This window comes from Rhea americana, unplaced genomic scaffold, assembly GCF_003343005.1.
Source record: "Rhea americana isolate MKP2758 unplaced genomic scaffold, rheAme1 scaffold_2, whole genome shotgun sequence".
NCBI classification, from domain to species: domain Eukaryota; kingdom Metazoa; phylum Chordata; class Aves; order Rheiformes; family Rheidae; genus Rhea; species Rhea americana.
The window spans coordinates 2,868,821-2,889,431 of NW_028186149.1; the positions used below are offsets into that span (position 1 = coordinate 2,868,821).

The window sequence follows — 20,611 nt, forward strand, 5'->3', positions numbered from 1 at the left end:
AGAAACCACACTTTATGTCTCCATTCAATTTACAAAGTACAAACTCTAAACTCTGGTCTTTCCAAATTTAATACTGTCCCCAATAGATAATGGGAAACTTTTTCATTAAAATTTTAAATAAACTGGTAATTYGAATGCAGCATTCCTTATTGTGCATTCTCTCTTCAGTGAGGAATGGTCTTTCGATTGCTAGWAGTAGTTATTCAGTTGTTCAATGACACATGGTAAACCTGTAATTCATCATAACCTGTTGTTGTATCCAGAGAATCATAGAATCAGTAAGGTTGGAAGGGACCTCTAGAGATCATCTAGACCAACCTCCCTGCTCAGCAGGGTCACCTAGAGCATGGTAGACAGGGTTGCATCCAGGCAGGCCTTGAAGATCTCCAGAGAAGGAGACTCCACAACCTCTCTGGGCAACCTGCTCCAGTGCTCAGTCGCTCTCACAGGGAAGAAATTCCCCCTCACGTTCAGGCGGAACTTCCTGTGCTTCARTTTCTGCCCGTTGCCTCTTGTCCTGTCRCAYGGGACAACTGAAAAGAGCTTGTCCCCCTCCCCTTGGCACCCTCCCTTCAGGTACTTACACACATTGATCAGATCCCCCCTCAKTCTTCTCTTCCCCAGGCTGAAGAGGCCCAGCTCTCGCAGCCGTTCCTCRYAGGGCAGRTGCTCCAGCCCTCTGATCATCCTCGTAGCCCCACGCTGGACTCTCTSCAGTAGTTCCGTGTCTCTCTTGTCCTGGGGAGCCCAGAACTGRATGCGGTRYTCAAGATGAGGCCTCCCCAGAGCAGAGTAGAGGGCCAGGATCACCTCCCTTGACCTGCTGGCAACAAGAACAAAGAAATCTTTTCCCTGGAGTATTTGCTTTGTACTTCCCATGGGAATAATACACATGATATCTGCCAGCATCTGCATTTCCAGTTTCAGGCTTGGRGAAAAAAAAATGAATAAAATTTAACTCTTACTACTATTACCCTTTAACTTCAGAGTCAGTGCAGTGAGTTAGTCTGACCATGAGGTCAGGTGCGTTGTTATATAAAAAGGGAAGCAGCCTGTATACACTACATTTGTAAACGACACTGATTCTTCAGTAAGTTTTTGTGCAGCTAAGACCTAAATCAAAATGTCTAAAGTTTGGCCTTAGTTAAGAGTTGGCAGAAAATTAACAGCCCCAACATTTTGCACATGCATAATTCTGTTTACATCTTGTGTGGTTTCATATTGACTTGATATCAGTAGGGAATAAAGGGCTAACAAAATGGAAATGTCACTTGATCTCCAGTTAGAGTAATAAGGTATAGAGCTGGATTTAGCGCTCTGGGATTGATCAGAATGGAAAGAAGTTGCACCATATCTATACATGAAGTTTTGTGCTACTCCTTTTTTTCATGTCAGCTGCTCCCAGTGATCAAAGTACCAATCAGGGCATCATTTTTCACATTCCTTTTGACCAATTAGAGTAAGCACTGAAATTAGGAAATCAATGTTATCAGATTAGAATTATTTCTGATATCCCAGCTGAGGGATAATGAGGAAAAAGAAAACCTTCRGAAATGAGGAACTTTTTCTAGTCTTCTCCGCTGAATGATTTCTGACTTTCTCAGATGTCCACTTCTATTTTTCCATACTCTCTTAATTCTCTCATCAGTATAGAAATTTGAAATATAAAGAAAGTTTAAGTTATAAATAAGTTAACTGGTGTTTGTTATTTGTATTCTRTTGCTTTGGAAGAATGGATATTAATACTGGTTTTGAAGTTTTTCAGATACCAAGTAAAATTATTTCTTAGAGTATAATGGCAACTGTAGCATTGTATATTCTCTGCAGTGGTCATGCCAATAGGAACCTACGCTGTAATGGGTAAGAGCTCTTTCAAAATAGCCAGTGAAATTAGGAGATTTTGGCTGAGTCAAGGAACAGATGAGAAAACATGGTCAATGAATCTAAGCATTAATCAACAAAGCCTCAATCAGCCCCTTTGAGGAAGAGTCCTATGACAATTGAAATGATCTACAATTGGGGTGGATATCTGTGTCACATAATCACTGGGATGTTTGTGAACTTTCTAGCAGTTTCATATTCCCTGCCAAAAAATTGGCCTTTTGTCAGCTGGCTCTCTGGAAGAGCTGGCCTTTTGCCAGAGATTATGCCAAGTATCAACTCACGCCTCAGACTTTCCTTTCTAATGTTTATTTTACCTGACAAGGAAGTGCTTACTTACTTATTTGTACATTTCAAGATTAGAATTAAATACCTGAATGCTAAAGAATAATTTCTTGTTTCCTGTTTAGTTTAAGAGCAGTCTCCTCTTTTCCTAATTGTGCCTCCCTTCTTCCCCCACTCTCTCCCAGCACTTTCCTTTCCAGGGTGTCATCACATCTGATACTGAATTCCCTTTTGTTTTGGAGGGATTTCTGCAAGAGAAGGTGCCATTCAGGTTTTATCGCTGTTCCTTATTTTTGATCAAATTTTAATACTACTTAGTTCGCAGGTTTGTAATAGCCAGAATATACGATTTCCAGTGATTTTTTTTTTCAATATGCACTTAAATAACTATGTCGGAACTAAATTCTCTAAGGATTAGTCCAGCTGAGAATGCCACTGGGGGCAGTACAGTGCTGTGTTTTATAGTAGTGCAACCAAATAGACACACATCTGTGTGTCTTTCTCACACATTCGGAAGTGATTAYTAGCATGCCAAAATAGTTACATAAAATTGTACTGAATGACTCTAAAGTCTGTGAATTGTCCGGGTACTATAAATATACTAATAATATATTTATATTTGCATGATGCCAAAATTGGTTCCATGTTGATGTATATGACTTCATCAGAAGTCAATTGGTAATAAACATGATTTTGATAATCTGACTGTAAGAGAATCAACCTTCCTAGAGAAACTAATTGAGTAAAGACAGCCAACAGCTGCCTTAGCCAAATGATTTCAAATTTAAAATGCGTATGAGAGGAGGCCTGATTTAGTCAGTAAAATTCAGGCACAAAAGTCGAACTGGTAGTGGCTGAAGATTTCAGGTAAGACTGTCCAACATAACCAGGCTTATGATTTGCATTTGTTGATCGTTGTGTCTGCTTTCTTGTAAATAGATATAATTTTTCCTTAAGTTCTTTTTTTGCTAATGTAATTGTGGAAAAAATTATCTTTGCCTGCATGCAAAATCCATTTTAAACTACCAGGAAAATTGCCGTTCTCAGTACCTAATCTTAGCTTCTGCTGTGAAGAAGTGATTTCAAAAGATGAAGAATTTGGCTTTTTTTGTCTATATTCAGTATTAATTTAATTAACAAGGAATATTAGGTTATTATGCTTTTGAATTATTCATCTTTTAATATGTAGTTCTCGCAATAGCTAAGCTTTATATGAATTTCTGTTTTTAGAGATATAATCTGTAAGGGACTGAACTAAGCAAATGTGACTAGAAATAATCACTTTTCAGTATTAGCAGTTTCTGTTATTTTGCCTGTCAGTATTTAAGATACCACATGACTCAAAAATGTTTGAGTTGATAGTCAAAAAAATAAATATGATGATAGTAACCACAAGTAACAGGCATTTCCATTTCCAAGGTGGCATTTCCGTTACTACTTTCCAGAGTTTGGCGTGGCAATTTTATCTCCACTTGTGAAAATTTGGTGAAGAATTTCATCAAATTTGTCACCGTTACCAATGCAGGGATTTTTTAGGATAACTTTATTATTAAAAGCTTTGTTCAATGTTTTTGTAAAATTTCAAAGATAAACTTAGTAGAACTGTAAAAATTTTTGACCCTACTCTTTATTCTATCTGCATGTTTAATCTCTCTCTTTTATGTGTTGTAATTCTGTATGTTTGTTTTTATGCTATCCTTTAGATCACTGTATTCCGTATGGGGTCCGAAGGGCAACAGGACATTGAGATGTCTATCTTAACTGCTCTCCTCAAAGGTGGGTCTTACAAGCAATTAGGAAGGATACACAAACAAACCCCAATAAGACAGTCCTAAATGCTATCTGAGGTTGACTCAATATTAAAGCTTTGCATTCAGCTAACCTGAAAATGCTTGGCTTTAGGTTCAGATTAAGGTCCGATTAGCTCAAAGTGTAAAATTTAGATTGAAATTTTTGTGTAACTTTCCTCATCCGAAACGCTGGCATGGGAACACTTAAACAGCTATAACTCTGGTATTTTAATACATTTTATTACAGGTCTGGTGTATATTAATAAAGTTAGAAGAAATGGTGTAGAGATCAAAAGATTAACTGAATTTTTCAGACCTGAAATGGTGCTGTTTAAGCCTCAGGGCAAAATTTAGGATCGGTTCCCAGTTTTTTTGACTTCTGTCCTGTTTGCTGAAACAGCATCTGTTTTCAGTCTGCAGAGCACCTAGTAGCTGATACAGGCTCAGTGTGAGAATACTGGAGTCCCTAATGCTGAGATAAAGAGAGGAATTACCATACTCATCTCTGCAGGATCAGCCAGAGGAGCTGAGAGAAGGAGTCTTTTGGAAGAAAGGTTTAATGTTTGCCTTTAGCAATATAAAGTCAGTGTGGGGAGCTCTTAGGGAGTCAGAGAGAGAATTTGATTAATCCTTTTTGAAATTATGAATATGGGGTCAAATGAAAGATAAATTAATTTGTTGAATCCCCTGCTTTGTAATAGAATTGTGGTAATAGACTAAGGATCTAGGCTTGTTGTTTTCTAGTTCTTAGAGAAGTAAATTAAAGAAGATTGTCCAATSTTGTTTCATCATGCATAAAACACCAAAAACCTGAGCTTTTTTTTTTTTTTCTCTTTAGGTACCAATGCATCTGCTCCAGACCAGCTAAGCTTGGCTTTGGCTTGGAATCGTGTAGACATTGCACGCAGCCAAATCTTTGTCTTCGGACATCACTGGCCAGTAAGACTGGTTTTCCTAGTGATATTATTTGGTAATAATTTAAAATAAGCAGTTGAGTATTCATTTCTTGGATTTTCTTGAAGCAGAAGCAGTATTGAATTCTGTTTTGTCCCAGCCTCATATAGGGTATCTTGTTGAGGATGGCCTGTTCGTTTTGAAATCTCCTCAGATTGCTATWTGCAAAAAGTTAGCAATGATTTAAACTCTATGTGCTTTAGAAAATCAATTTCATGACAAGCAGAAAAATAACCCTGTTTAATAATCCTTACAGGATTTGGAAGCAAGAAATGCGTTTATTGGGAACAATCTGTGGTCTTACATACAGTTGAACAGTAGCAGTCCTGGTCACTCCCAGTGAATTGTGTAATCTGCTAACATTTTCTTGACTTCTGATGGTCTCAATGACATGTGCTTGCAGTTGACAGTGTCACCAACTACCTATTAAAGTACACAGCCAGACTGAGATTCACWGCACAGCTTAGGAGGAGTTGTGTGCCTCATTTCATTAACAGCTGTGAAACTCTTGATTTGGATTAATGAAGCAAAATCCTGATGACCAAAGGAAACCTTTGCTGAAAATAGGCCCTAGCARGGAGAGCTATGCCAATGAACTAATAAAGGGCTCTTCAGTAGAGCATTAGGTACTGAAATGAGATTTTTCTCTCTCAAATTATTAGTTTGATGCTATACTAGTTGAAGTCAGCAGTGAAACACTGCAGTGCTTTTGTTCATTTGTGTAGTTAAAATGCTCTGTTTAAGCCACTTCTTGACTCACTGAGTTGATGGGTTTTGCTTTACTGCATGAGCCATCTGGTATTGAATTACTGTAAAGTGTCATGAGAAAATGAGGCTGCAAAAGGCTGTAAGAATGAAGTACAAGTCTTTTTTTATTATTATTCAGATGTCTTTACTGAAATTATAAAATGGTACTCAGTAGAATACTATTCATGTACGTGCTGTATATAATGTAGTTTATTTCATCTAGACTCCTGTATAATTTAAACTCTACTAACAAATGTTGCTACATATGCTATTTTATTCCTTCACTTACATATGAAGTCTCCAATATTCAAAGTCTATTAAAATGCTTATACAGAGAGTATTTAATGATTTTATAAAATATAAAGTATTATTATTATAAAGCATTTATTTGGAAGGAATGTCCCAGTCTCCAGGTTGTTGTGATTAGATTCAGAAATACCAGTTGACAACTGAAGCCAGTTACTGCTTTGTCCTATTTCATACTCCTATTCCATAACAATCTGTGGAAACAATATGAGTCAATTGTAGCTCATTGACATTTCAAATTCATGAAGATTGCTTTCAGTCCTTCATGTGCTGCAAGTTGGCAGATGCAGTTTTGTCTAGGCTATGAATAGCAAGGGGGAGACTATTTTTGAGAAACACAGAGAGCAAGCCTTGTTAAGGAAGAAGCCAGCAGACCCAGTCCTGTAGTTCTCTATGCAGAGCTCAGGTAGTTGTGATCTGGTTTACGTGTGCATGGAGGTTATATAAGCTGTTTGTTGGCTTAAGCAAATTAAGCCTCCAAACCACAGGCAAGTAGTGGCAAGATATTTGTATGTCTACCTCCCTGACTTGGGTAGACAGAGTAGAATGGGGAAGAATGTAGCAGAGAATGGATGTGTCTCCACATAAACATAAACATTTTCTCCAGAATGTAAATGAACTAGCTAGTGGCTCTCTTCCTCCTTTCTGTCTCTACGGTATGGATGCTATTTGGCATTTTGCAACATTCTCCTTAAGTTCTTTTTCACCAGTTCCTTATCCAGCTTTCTATATATGTAACTGATCTTTTCCACTGAGAGCAAAGAAGCTGAAGTGTCAGGTAATTCAGTATTGTATCTTCCCAGTCCTCTCACACTGATTCTGTTTTGATACAGTCATCCTCTGTGTTAAGTCCCATGACAGTCTACCTATTTCACTTCTTTCACTTTCAGTGTTACTATGTTAGACATAATAGCTTTAAAGCAGTTGTAAGTCTGTAACTATGGAAAAGTTATTTACACTTACAGAGGGGATCATCTTAAGTTGACAGCATGCAAGAAGTGATGACTGGGGAGTGAGTTCAATAGGAGTGTGTTCAATGAAAGGTTCACTGTACAATGAATTAGATTTCTAATACTTGTGCATTATTAAATACAGCCCTTAGGAAGCCTTACAGCTGCTGATGGTACAGCCCCCGAGAAGGAAAAGAAGTCTCCAGCAGCTCAGACTAAAGCAGCCAGAGGGAAAGGAAAAGGGAAAAAAAAGGGAGGAAAAGCAAAAGAAGAGCCAGAAGAAGAAACAGATCCAAGAAAGCTTGAACTTCTGAACTGGGTGAGATGGAAATATTTGTATTAAAACTATTAAGGACTTCTTTGAGCATTTTTTTCTTCTCTCTCTATAGCTTTCTGTCAGTTTACAGGGGTGGGATTTAGCCTACCTTAAGGCTCTGAGAGATTGAATTAGCCAAACAATATTAGTTTTTAAATATCCTGGAAAATGGTGCAAAAGGTATTATATCCTCTACAGCATGAACTTAAGACATGAGATATATTATTCCTGGGTACTCGAATCATGTTTTTTAATGAGAGATTTTCTGTGTATTTTAAAGGCATCATGATAGGAATGTGAAAAGGGTGTCTGCAGTTTTAAAATTCCATTTTAAATGACCATTTTTAATCACCTAGAGTTCACTTAATTTTTCCAGTCTTATGTTTTTATTCCAATCTGGTTTTTGAGCAGGAGTGAACTGTTTTCTTATCACAGAAACAAAGTGGCCAGGCCGTCCCAGGGAACAAAAAGAGAGGGAAAAATGCACATTTCCATTCTATAAAATAGTTATTTGCATATTTCCTTAGCCTCAGCAGTAGAATTCTGCAGGGAAATTTTGGTGCTGTTCAGTCTTTGAGACAGGAAACACTGCCTAATCCCATGTCAAAGTTGCATCTTCTTCCCTGCACTTGTCAGAAGGAAATAAGAACACCTGTGAACATCTTCATCCTTCCCTGTACACATTATTTATCAAGTGCACCCAGCTTGAACATCTCCATTTCTTAAGTCTTTCATTTTCCAGTGCAGTAGGTTGGAGGATTTGATTGTCTGGATTAAAGTTCATGTGTCAAGGAGACTGCTACTCAGGGGTTTTCCTCTCTCCCACTTGGTTCTGACCCCTTAGGCTCTGTTAAGAGAACATCCTTAAGGCTTTCTGAACATTTTCCAAATGCAAAATGGAGTTGGTGAAGGGAAAGAAGCGTTTCTTTGATGGTTTGAGTCTTTCAGCAGTACATGTTGCCATTTCTCTTTTAGGCAGCAGTTTGAGTGGTTGATACATACATGAGTTATCAGGGTAAATTATATCAACTTATTTTCAAATTTATACATTATTTTTCTTAATTTTAACCTGCTCCTATCATATTGAGCTAGTAAATCTCTTCCTCACATAATATATGAAGAATGGTATGTCTGGTTTAGTTATTAAATACTAAATAAAATGACTGAAAGCRACAGTCACATTTTCTCCGATCGCTGCCATCTGAAGACTATACCAAACTATACCATCTGTTTTGACTTGCATGTGGGTGAAACATCATTTTCTGAATCGGTTTTCACTTGTAGATTAATCTATGTATTTGGGAACTTGGGAATCTCCTAAGTAGTGGAAATGCTTGTATTTGGCCAGTCACCTCTTCTCTGCTTGCATAGTCTCATGTTCTCCATTCTGCAATTCAGGTGAATTCTCTGGAGCAGGCTATGCTAGATGCATTGGTTCTGGATCGAGTTGACTTTGTGAAACTTCTTATTGAAAATGGAGTGAACATGCAACACTTCCTTACTATACCTCGACTGGAAGAACTTTATAATACTGTGAGTGTGCACAAACAATAAAACAATATCCTGCAGTATCTTATTGGTATTGTATTTARCAGGGATATCTTTTCTTCTTCTTCTTCCATTGTACACTACAAAAATTGTTTTGTTTCTGAAAATCTATGAGCCTTGACAGTACATAAAAATTGGATAGTAGTAGAGGAAGCCTTTGCTGTAACTCATAATGGCCTAATGTTTTCRTACTTATGCACATTGCTAATAGCTGAGTCTGCAGCAAGCTTCAGAAACTCTTATGATTTATTATGTAAACATAGTGATGTATTTAAAATGCATAGTAAGAGCACTTAAAGAACTTAAAGCAGATAGTAAAACTTTGTAACTGTAGCCCAGTTCTTCTATGCAGCCCTGCAAGAGTGGTGGTGACACATAATTACCTGCAGTTCTGCTTAGAGCTAGAGGCAGATCATTAATGGCATTTCTATTTGTGAAAAATATGAAGAATTGAAGCTCTAATGGTCAGTAAATATTTTTGTTTCAGAGACTGGGTCCACCAAATACACTGCATTTGCTAGTCAGAGATGTGAAGAAGGTAAGCTTAGCTAACAGCTGCATTATATTTGCATGGTTATGTTGACTGTATGAGTCAACAGTAAAAGCAAGCATAGCATGGGGGAAAACAAACATTTGAAATTAGATGGTAGCTGTGAAGGAAAGTCAAATTATTTCTTGTGGCAAACAGTGGTGTCAGTCTAAATGAGGTATGACTATATTACACTGCTAGTAATTTAAAAGCTAAGGAGAGGAAAGTTAAGCTGCTAGAAGTGTAATATATTTTTCCAGATTTAGACTGATACTGTTTCTTTTCTACAAGAAGTCCTCAATACAGCTTACAAAGCTCCTTAAAAAGGAAAAAGTGAAAGGTAAGGCCTGCTAGGTTATCAGGACCCCCACCCCTTGCCAGCACAGAATTTGTTCCCCTTTTGTTTGTTTCCTTGAATGTTTTTCGTCATTTTATCTTCCAAGCGATGCTTCTTTTACCTGGGAGAAGATCCATTCTGTTTCTCAGTGCTACAACTCCTTACTCTGTTATTCATTTGTTTCCATTATGTGCGAATTAGTTCATTTTATGTGAACAAGTTCATCATGAGATCTGCTGTTACATTTGCTCTGTTTAAAGTCYGGGGCTTTTATTCAGTACAACATAAACATACGGAATAGTCTGTATTCCTTTTGCAAGGAAAACTCCCTTTCATTCCAGGGAGATTTAGTATGGGAATTCTGCAGTACTGCATTAATGTATAATTCATATTAATCTATTTACTTATCTCATTCAGTGTTTGTCTTTTTCAGTGTTACTAATGCTCTTCTGCATTGTTCTCTTTCTGTCTGCTTCTTTTTGCCTTTTCATTCCATTTTCATGGCTCACTCATTCAGCGGCAGTCTCGGGGATTCAGCTGGGTTAACATGGAGGTGATGTGTTTGCTTAGAGTATAGTTGCTTCATCTAGCTACTGCTCAGTGGTGCTGTGGAATCAGAGTTGTTATAGGAGGTAGTTTGAACAATGAAGCGTAGTATAGTATTCAGCTCATAGCTCTGAGAGTTAATGCAACTATCTAGTTTTTAATAATATGAYAGTGGAAGTTATACAATCTGTTTTTTCCCTCAATTATGTGCTGCAGATTAATCCAAATATTCTGCATTGTAGTCTTAACTTTGTAGATAATRTTATGATGAAATGTAAGTTTCCATACAATGCAGGATATGTATGGTATTCACTGTGAAATTAAGCAGGCCATGCTTTTGTAGTGGATTAATAATCAGTACAAAGTTATCTAAATGCATAAAAGTAACTCTTTTAAATATCTCTGTACTGTATGGGCACTGGCATACTGTATGAGTAAATCACAAATGGAAAATTTGTCCTCATCTGAAAACACTGCCAACATGAAATAAAAAGACCCCAAAATGTGCATGATATGAATCAGAGGCTGCTAATCTCATACAAGTATTGAGAGAACGAGACTATCAGCTACAAATGCTATCCATATTCCAGTATAAGCATGAAATGATATGTTTAACCAGGCAATTTAATATATATTGTGTTTTCTTATCCTAAATACTTATTTTGTTTTCTTTGTTAGGGAAATCTTCCACCAGATTATCATATTAGCCTAATAGATATTGGTCTTGTACTTGAATATCTCATGGGTGGAGCTTATCGCTGCAACTATACTCGAAAAAGTTTTCGGACTCTTTATAATAACTTATTTGGACCAAAGAGGGTAAGAATGAGTTAATTCTGGATGTGACCATCATACTCATGGTAAAAATAAATAATCCTCTGTACCTTCCTCTTTGTAAAACACTGTGTCCAGGTCTAAAGAAATGCTGTACAACTGAAATTGAAACTCTGGTAGTGAAGTCGTGTAAGAAACCTGTAAAATACCTTTTAATACCTTTTAACCTAATATATTTTAAAGGATAGGAGGATGCAAAAGGTGGTAAATATATTGTTCTGGAAATGAAATTCTTCCTATTTCAATAGCTTACAATCCAAGCATTTCTAACTCTGGTGTTTGTGTATTCACTTACTCCTATTTTAAACTTTAGCTTAATATTATAGTACTCTTCTAACTGTAAATTGTATTGATCAGACCAGACCAATTGATCAATTAAATATAACCAACAATAGCCTTAACCTGGGTACAGACCAGGCCGATTGATCAATTAAATATAACCAACACTAGTCTTAACCTGGGTACAGCAAAGGATTCAATCTGAATACAGAACTATGAACCTGCTACAGGGCGTTCTTTAAGGACCTGCTATGAATTTAAATCATATCCCACTGAAATCACTGCAATGTCAGTAAAGCTTTTCATAGTCATGACCTGAGCACAGAGCGTGCATTGTTAAAAACTCTATTCTAAGCAAATAGACTAATTTTCTCTGTTAGCTTATTTATTTTAGTTCAGCCTTGAAAGTCAAATGAAGCTCTGTAGCCTAATTACAAAAAAGCAATTGTTTCAGACGGTCAAAATGCCAGTCAAAGCCCAAGCAAGCTATTCTCTAGTCAACATACGGTACATATATAGTGTTGTACTACCTGATGGTTACAAACGTACAATAAATCTTCTGTAGAAGAAGAAAATCAGAGATTTCGTAATAGAGAAGAAGGAATATTTAGTGGGAAAGTACAAGAAGTTTATTTTTTACTGTTTCCTGTGAGTATCTTTACCCTATAACTGCTTAGAAGCACTGGAGATTTTTTCAACATTTTGTAATCAGGTAACGATTTTCATTCTCGAAAGTGGTAACTGATTGAGTTAGTCATTTAACTCTTCTATCTGAATCAAAAGATTTCACTTGGGTTCAGGATGGAAAATGTTTTCTAACCCATTGCCTTCACTGCAAATACATTTAAGAGGGAGAATAATAATATGATTATTTAGAATAGCAAATTTAATAATAAATAGCCTATGTAAGCAAATTAAAAGATGTTTTCTTTGGTATTGTCTTTGAATTTTCCCTCCCATCTAACTAATTTCCTTCTCTATTTTTAATATTCAGCCAAAAGCTCTTAAATTGCTTGGGATGGAGGTAAGTTTTTATTGTAAAATACAGTTTTTGTCAGTATATTTATTGCTAAAATTCTGCACTTGTTCTTAGCTTTTTCACTATTGGCTTAAAGTAAATTGCAGCTAGATGGCATCTTCCATTTTTTGAACAGCCTCTGAAATACTTACAGTGTTTTCTATGGATAATGTCTTGAGAGCAGCTTAGAGCTTTGCTCTATAACCCTCAAGCGGTTTTTAGCACTGTTAGGCAATAACATGTTCCATGTTGGAACATATATAGATCTTAATCATTTAGATGTGAACACAGATGATGTTCAAGAGAGAATGTGATCCAGCAGTGCTACTTATAGTCAAAGCCTCCTCAACTGTAAAGTAACAATTTGTGCACAAGTAAGATTTTATCATAGGGAAACATTCAACTGAAGTTAAAAAAAAAWTGTGGCATGTTAGATTCTATCTTCCACTATAAAACATCTTTACTAACAGGTATGACATGATGCTTTATAAATATGACATGGAACTGAACGAGCATTACAGGTCAAAACCTTTCCTCAAGTACTTATGTGTCTGCAGAAATTTTAAATTGAAATCACAGTGTTCAAGATCCAGTCTGGGATGATGTTTGATTTGGGGAAACCTCATCTTCTTTTGGAGGTAGTTGCTTTTGTTCCTGAAAATCCATTAATATACACTAGCAGAGCCTTTACATAAAGAGGACAGGGATATTTCCCTGTGAACTATACTTCTATTAATGCCGTGATAGTATTTGAACACAATGTATGTACATGATGCTTGTGTTAAATTTGGTGTATAGTACATCCATGTACAAAAACCTCTCTTTCCCCAAGCAGATGGGCAGCTTTCTTATCTACAGAGAAAGTGTCAATCATGATCAATTTCCTGTCTGATCAACTTCATATTTTCTAACGGATTTGGGCCAAACGCTCAGCCTCTCAGAGGTGCAGCCCTACTTGATCATACTTGAACATGCGGGTTACTTCATGTTTCTCCAATAGCACATTTTGATTTCCCTGTTTCTTTCAGTGGGAAATGGTTTTTATGTGACACAAACTGGACTGTCTTGACAGTGGGTGTAGCCTACTTCCAATCTTCCAAGAGAAAAGAAAGGAGACAGGAAAAACTATTTTTTTCCCTAAAATAATCAGTCATCTGGCATAACACCTTCCTTCTTCTCCCCACCCAGCCACCCAGTACTAACTACTTTAACACTAGGAGTTTAAGCTCCTGAGCACTTTATTTTTGTTATTCAGGGTTTTGATTTGATTTGATCTTTCTAATGTGCAATTTTTGGTCCTCCTTTTGAAATTTCATGCCCTTTACTTTGAAAATGCCCAACAATTTCTTCATGTGCATATTATTATTAATGACCACTAAGTTTTCCATAAGAGACAAAGGTAGCCACTTGCAGTTCTCAGAACTGCTAGAAGAGAAAATACATACTTAAATGGTGAGTGAAGAGTCTTTTTTGGAATCTGGAGGTGTAGTGCTGACCCCTGAATTGGTGTTTAAGTTCATATTGCTGCATAGTGTCATAAAACAGTGTGTTATGCCATGCTTGCTTATATGAACAGGAACTGATTTCATAGAATAGTAACTGCTTTTACTAGCAGTACACCTCTGAGACCAGAATCACACCTTGCAGTGATGATGAGCTCTGTCTACACCTGTATATGCAATGTTCTTCCTACACTTTTTTAAACCCTAATTTTCCCAATCATGGCTTTTCTCCCTTCAGGATCCTGCTTCATTGTCAGTACTTTCCTTCAGTTACTTCCTTGTTGGTTCCTGTAGTCATGGCCTATCATCCCTATCCCTTTAAGAAATGGGATACTTTTACCTTCTGTTTTCACTGCATACATAAGAGGAGATTGCTTATTCAAAGATGAACACTACCTTTAGTATCATACTGTTCTTAAGGACACTACCTGCCTGCCTTTTCCCTTTGCATGTTTAACACTCTTTCCACCTGCATGTCAGTCTGAAAACTACTTTGATATCTGAGTTATTCAGCACTGTTCTTCAGGAATAGATTCAGACATATCAAATCAGAAATTATGGTGGAACCTGTTTATAGTGAATTCACGTTTGGTAAAGCTCCACTGACACTGCAATAGAATTCATTAAATATTAATTCATTGCAATTACACAGGCAGTAGAGATATACTTAACAGCATAGTGTAAAGTGATGGGGTATGATAGGTTTCTATTGTTCTTACCCGGGATGGGTGATCTGTAATTAAGTATGCAATAAACAGTTCTCTTGTTTAAAATATTAACCCAGCCCAGTRCTAGCCCAGTGCATGCTCTGTCCTGTGTTGTTCTTCATGGTTTTGTCTCCGTTGACATCCGTTGTAGTAAACAGCAAAAACAAAGTAAATTTTAATTATAAATATCATATCCTCTCAATGATTTTCTGTGCATGATGCAATTGTCAAGTTAACTCTTAAAAACCGATGGGGAGAGTTTTGCTTCTGTTCTCCGCAGGATGATGAGCCTCCCACCAAAGGAAAGAAGAAGAAGAAGAAGAAGAAGAAGGAGGAAGAGATTGATATTGATGTGGATGACCCAGAAGTCAGCCGCTTTCAATATCCATTTCATGAACTGATGGTATGGGCCGTGCTGATGAAACGGCAAAAGATGGCACTCTTTCTTTGGCAGCGAGGGGAGGAAACTATGGCCAAGGCACTTGTTGCCTGTAAACTGTACAAGTCTATGGCCCATGAATCTTCTGAGAGTGAACTGGTGGACGACATCTCTCAGGATTTGGACAACAACTCCAAGTTAGTTGATGTGGAACAGAGTACATGTCTGTCTGATATAGGGAGTTGCCTGACCTGTGGAAAGCTTATTTTAAGTAAAGTACAATTAATTTTTAGACTGTGGATTCGTGGAATGCTATTTGGAGCCTGTTTATCAATAGCAAACAAGGCAAAATTGGGTTTCAGAGTCTGAATGCAACACTAGCTAGGAGAAGACTTGTATTTTTATGACAGCACGCATTCTTTCTTCAGCTTCTTTCTCTGTACAGCTAGCTACTTTTACTTCACAGAGTTACTTCCAAGATTTACTCATGCAAACAAATATGTATCTGATCATATATCTAAACCAGCCTTAAGATGTCATTGGTCTAAGCTGATTCTCTCTGGTTACTAAAAATTCGGCGCTTTGGCCCGCTGTCCCAAATCAGGTTTGAGTCTTTTTGTTCTGGCTGTTGTACATGCAGGCAGGAAGATGTGACCCCCTTTGAATAGAGTGGAACCCCAAATGCAAGCAAACGCTGTGATTTTTAAATCACACTTCACCAGATTTATCTTGTTTTTTCCAGAGATTTTGGCCAGCTGGCTGTAGAACTTCTGGATCAATCCTATAAACATGATGAGCAGATTGCTATGAAATTACTGACCTATGAACTAAAAAACTGGAGTAATTCCACCTGTCTGAAACTGGCTGTGGCAGCCAAACACAGGGACTTCATAGCTCATACATGCAGCCAGATGCTTTTAACAGACATGTGGATGGGGCGACTACGCATGCGGAAAAACCCAGGCCTTAAGGTATTTCTTTTGTACAATTGCTGTCAAAGGTGCGGCTTGTTGTACATAACACTGCATCATTTATAATATATACATAGAACAAATTGTGTTACTAACCATAAGCGTTTTAAGAGCTTATCTATTTTGAAGCTAACATTTTTTGTTTCCAAATTCAGGACATTTAAGGAACAATACCCCATAACAAAGGAGAGTGTAAGATCATAAAAGGCTTAATGTGATTGAAATCTGAGTGCAAAGTTGAGGCTTTTAATGAATAATGAAATCTATTCATTGAAAACATATACTTCTGATTAGTTGTATATGAGCGAAAAAATCCTCATTAGGGACAGATGGTTCTTACACTGCTTAATATTCTACCAAATGGTACTCAGAGATGATGAGTGAGTCTGTGCAATTGCATTGTGTGAAACTGTGGGACTTTTATTTCCATCTTCTGTGATTTGATTCCATATACTGATTTTCACTTTTTCTGGTTATGAGTATTTTAAGGGGAGTGTCACAAACAAGACATATTGAGTGAGACAGTTATTATGGAAGTAGGGTGATTTTTGCCTGTGCATATTTTGATGTGATATGTCCTTTCTTTGTTACATAATGCAATGACTATGATCCATATGTAGGCCTCTCATCATGGTGCCACCTTCAGTCTTACATCCTTATTTCTTGAACCCCTTATTACTAACAAAGTGCCATGCCTACCTTCCCAGGCCATGCTCCAAGCTCACATATGTATTGCCCACTCTCTGTCATTCTCAACTTCTTTCTAACTTCCCATGTCTCCCACTTAAACTCATTTAAAATCTTGAGGCAAGTCTCCTGCCTCCCAAATTGCATCATGGTGCTTTCTAAATCTGTTCRTTGATTTCCTTTCTTTTCTCTGAAGTGTTCTTCTGCCCATTAACATCTCAGTTTTATTACCTACATTCTTCTCTTAACCTTTTTTCTGTATTTCATCAACTCATATCTGTTTCCTGTGTCTCTGCAATCTCATTCAGCAGAACTGAATCTGCAAAGCTTCTTTTACTCTTTCACAAGTTTTTTTTTTAACTAAAAAAACTAATTATAGTAGTTGACTGAAATAACTATAAACTCCAGAAAGTACCCGAACCCCTCCTCCCAGTGCCACTGTGTCATTCCATTTAATTTATCTGCTCAAGTCTCATTCTGGAGCACAATTTCTTAATTGCAGTGTATTCATGGAGACAGGAAGTGTACCAGAGTGCTGTCTTTCCATCCAGCAGCTTATTGGTGGAGCTCCATAAACACTACATATTCATTATTTTTGTAGGTTTAGGGATAGCAGAGTATTTAGAATGTTATGCAAAAGCATTGTTTAAAGGGTTTGTCTCATTATAAAAAATATTACTGTAAACAAGTACTGCTGTCTAACTTGAATTCTTTTTTATTGTGCAGGTTATAATGGGGATCCTCTTCCCTCCCACCATCCTTTTCCTAGAGTTTCGCAGTTATGATGATTATTCTTATCAGTCATCAAGAGAAAATGAAGAGGGTAAAGAAAAGGAGGAGGAAAATGTGGTCAGTATGGAGTTTATCAGGAAGTTCTAACACGTCAAGCAAACTCAATTTGCTGACTTCTAGGGCACTCAGGTTAAAATCTTAACTGCCTGGGTGGGATCAAAATCACTGAAAAGCTTGGGAGTGTATAGGCTGGGTTCTCTGGGTGTATAAGTTGTCTGTGTGGTTACACTGATTTATCGTAGTTAAGGATGTGTATTTTTGAAGTTTTTAAAAAGACAATAGAACTGGGGTAATCTAGTGCTCAGAGGAAGCATCTTGCAGTTGACGGTTAGCTAGGATTGCAGTTGAGAAAAGCCACCATATGTAATGTCAATTGTTGAAAAATTTTGGTCTTCCAGGATGCGAATGTGGATGCAGGCTCCCGGAAAGGAGATGAAGAGAATGGAAATAAAAAACAGAGAAGCCTTCCAATTGGAACAAAGATCTATGAGTTCTATAATGCGCCCATTGTCAAATTCTGGTTCTACACAGTAAGTCATGGTGATTAAACTGATGGTAATCATTGTTCTTACATCTGTAAAACTTAAGATTCCTACATAAAAATAATAACCAGGTAATAATTAAATAAATAATAGTGGCTTTAATGGGATCTCCTTGATGAGTAAAGTACTCCCTTTATTCAGAGAAAGAAGCATGGACAGTGAAGCAATGAATAACTAGCTTACACTGTCACCCTTTAAAGCTCCTACAGACTTTGAAGGAGACCCTGTCTGGCTAATCATATGCTAAATTTAGTGCAAGCTCCACAATCCAGTCATCCCAGGAGGGGTGGATTCTCTCGTTTTCTAAAGGCTCTGGTGCCTGTTCTGCTTTGAAATAATACTTTATAACCCAGGTAAAGCCACAATATTCAGTGCTTGCTATTTGCTTAATCGACATTCATGCTCAGACGACTGCAGCCTCAACGAAAGCACAGATGCAGACTCAGAATTCTAAGACTCAATAGAAGCTTTTTCTCATACTTAAATAATTAAAAACTGTATAAACTAAAAGATCTGATTTTTGGAAAACATCTAATTTTTCTCTCTTTAATGGAGTGCATCAAGAATTATCTGGTGCCAAACTCTGTTTTAATAGAGCAGAAAGAAATATCCATGCTACTGCTCATAAATTTAATGTGTGCCCTATGTGAAGGATACTGTTTTCTCTTTTATTTAAAGTTAGGACTTCTGATAGCTAATATGTATTAAGATTATATAGTTTTTTAGTTTTAGCACATCATAATTGCAAAACACTGTGCAGATCCCTTTTTATTGCCTATATAAATAGTTTAAATACAAAATTGCTATTTAATTTCAAACAAAAATATTCAACCTGATTTCATGAGTGTAAAGAAAGTAGGTTATAGAAGGTTAAAAAAGCCTCAGGTACAAAGGACCTGATCAGAGTGCACTGGAATTGTTGTCCTGCATATTTCTATGAACTTCAGATAATTTAGCAGCCTGGATTGCACATTCCACAGCATCTGTCATTCCTCATACTCCTACTGCTAGAGGCCCACGGCCTCTGCTTGTGTGTCTGGCAGCTGCAGCGAGGGCATTGCAGCAGGCCCACTTCTTTCAGAGAAGAAAACTTCTCTTTACCCAAGTGAAAGTCTTCAACCCCTGAATCCATCAGGAACAGGAAGATGACTTGAAATGTTGGCACTTCTGGAAAGATAATCTAAATTTGTAGGACTGCCAATATGGCTTGCTACTGTTTCCAAAGCTTTGATGAAGGAGTCCTGTTTTCTTAGGACAACCACAGCCACAGTACAGTTCTTTGGAGCTGTCATATCTGTTGGAGATGCCTATTTTCTAAAAATTGAAATAAAATTTAAAGGATAGTTATAAACAAAATACATCTGAATTCAATACTTCTGAAGCAGGTTAGTTGCTTCTGTAATTTTATACAGTTCCTAGTACTACTGTAACAGAGTAACATTCTCATGATATTCACATCTCACAATAAAAGCGTACAAATGATCTGTATGCCATTGAAAACCACAATACATATTCATTTCTCCAGTGTTAATAGCTCTCTAGTTAGTATTTGGCACTTTCTGAGGATATTGAAAATTGTGAACGTGAATGCCTTCAGAACATAGAAAAAACAGCATTTAAATGCATTTTGCAGTGCATTATACTGTTATAACGAGGCACAATCTCAATATATCTTCATATAAATATCACAGTTAAGGGCAGGCTTCACTTTCATGCATTTTGCAGACCCCTCAGCAAAGAAGATTTTGCTGCCTTCTACGTTTGCTCTCTTCTTTCATGACTGGACATGCTGATGCAGCCTTCTGTGCTCTTACTGAATTAGACTTCAGCAAGAAAATCATTCCTGAGGTTAGAGTTTACTTAAAGTAACCAAAATATCTGCAAGTATATTGTCTGTTCATGCAGGTGGATTTAAGTAACAAACACAGAAATAAAAGTGTTTTAAGGCCTAATATAAGAAGTTTGTATGCTTCTGGCCTTGCATAAAGAGAATGTTTTGCCAGAACTGTCTCAACTTTGTTATTTCACAGTGGAGGAAAGCGGGCGGCTTGTGTGGCTCATCCTTTCCTCTCCACTCCAGGTAGCTGCTACTCACATCCCTGCCTTCTCTTTCTGCTTTAGATCTGTTAGAGATGGTAGATAAGCAGTTTACATTGAATATTTCATTTACTGTTTCTTTAAAAAACCCTGTCTTCCTCCTGGAAAAAAACTTTTGTTTTACTACTGTTTTGCTTACCTTTTTTCTTTTCTTTCTTTCTTTTTTTTTTTTTTTTTTTTTTTTTTTTTTTTTTTTTTTTTTTTTTTTTTTTTTTTTTTTCTATTTTTTTTTTACTTAATTTTTTTTTTTTTTCCTGCAAATGATAGCCATTGAATCCATTTTGGATTCCTAACTCAGGACTTCCAGGCTTTCTGAAGTTTTGAGCTTGGCCAGTCACCAGTGGCTGCTGTGAGGCATGGAGACAGCAGCATCATCAGCTGCACATCCACACCAGCAGTCACCAGTAGTTGTGGAAAACTGAATTATTGCTCTACTGACTTACAGTGAAGTTCCAGAACTTCCTACTGGAACCAGCAGGGACTGATTCATTATGTGGTAGTTATCTAAAGTAACTGAATACTGCCTAAATGCAAATGGATCCTAGGATCTGTCATCTAAAGTCCGTAACAGATTTCTTTTCTTTTCTTTTTTCTTTTCTTTTTTCTTTTCTTTT

The 20,611-nt window shown here is 37.0% G+C and overlaps 1 protein-coding gene across 1 annotated transcript in view; it reads left to right on the top strand.

Annotated features, from left to right (window-relative positions):
* The window catches only part of TRPM1 (transient receptor potential cation channel subfamily M member 1), an 86,319-nt gene that overhangs the window by 51,153 nt on the left and 14,555 nt on the right, over positions 1 to 20,611 (top strand). Inside the window, exons 9-19 of the mRNA XM_085303304.1 lie at positions 3,870 to 3,942; positions 4,795 to 4,895; positions 7,059 to 7,232; positions 8,628 to 8,762; positions 9,265 to 9,315; positions 10,868 to 11,008; positions 12,297 to 12,326; positions 14,810 to 15,105; positions 15,651 to 15,879; positions 17,293 to 17,415; positions 17,757 to 17,888. Coding sequence (XP_085159430.1) covers positions 3,870 to 3,942; positions 4,795 to 4,895; positions 7,059 to 7,232; positions 8,628 to 8,762; positions 9,265 to 9,315; positions 10,868 to 11,008; positions 12,297 to 12,326; positions 14,810 to 15,105; positions 15,651 to 15,879; positions 17,293 to 17,415; positions 17,757 to 17,888 — 1,485 coding nt within the window. The remainder of the gene's footprint in view (positions 1 to 3,869; positions 3,943 to 4,794; positions 4,896 to 7,058; positions 7,233 to 8,627; positions 8,763 to 9,264; positions 9,316 to 10,867; positions 11,009 to 12,296; positions 12,327 to 14,809; positions 15,106 to 15,650; positions 15,880 to 17,292; positions 17,416 to 17,756; positions 17,889 to 20,611) is intronic.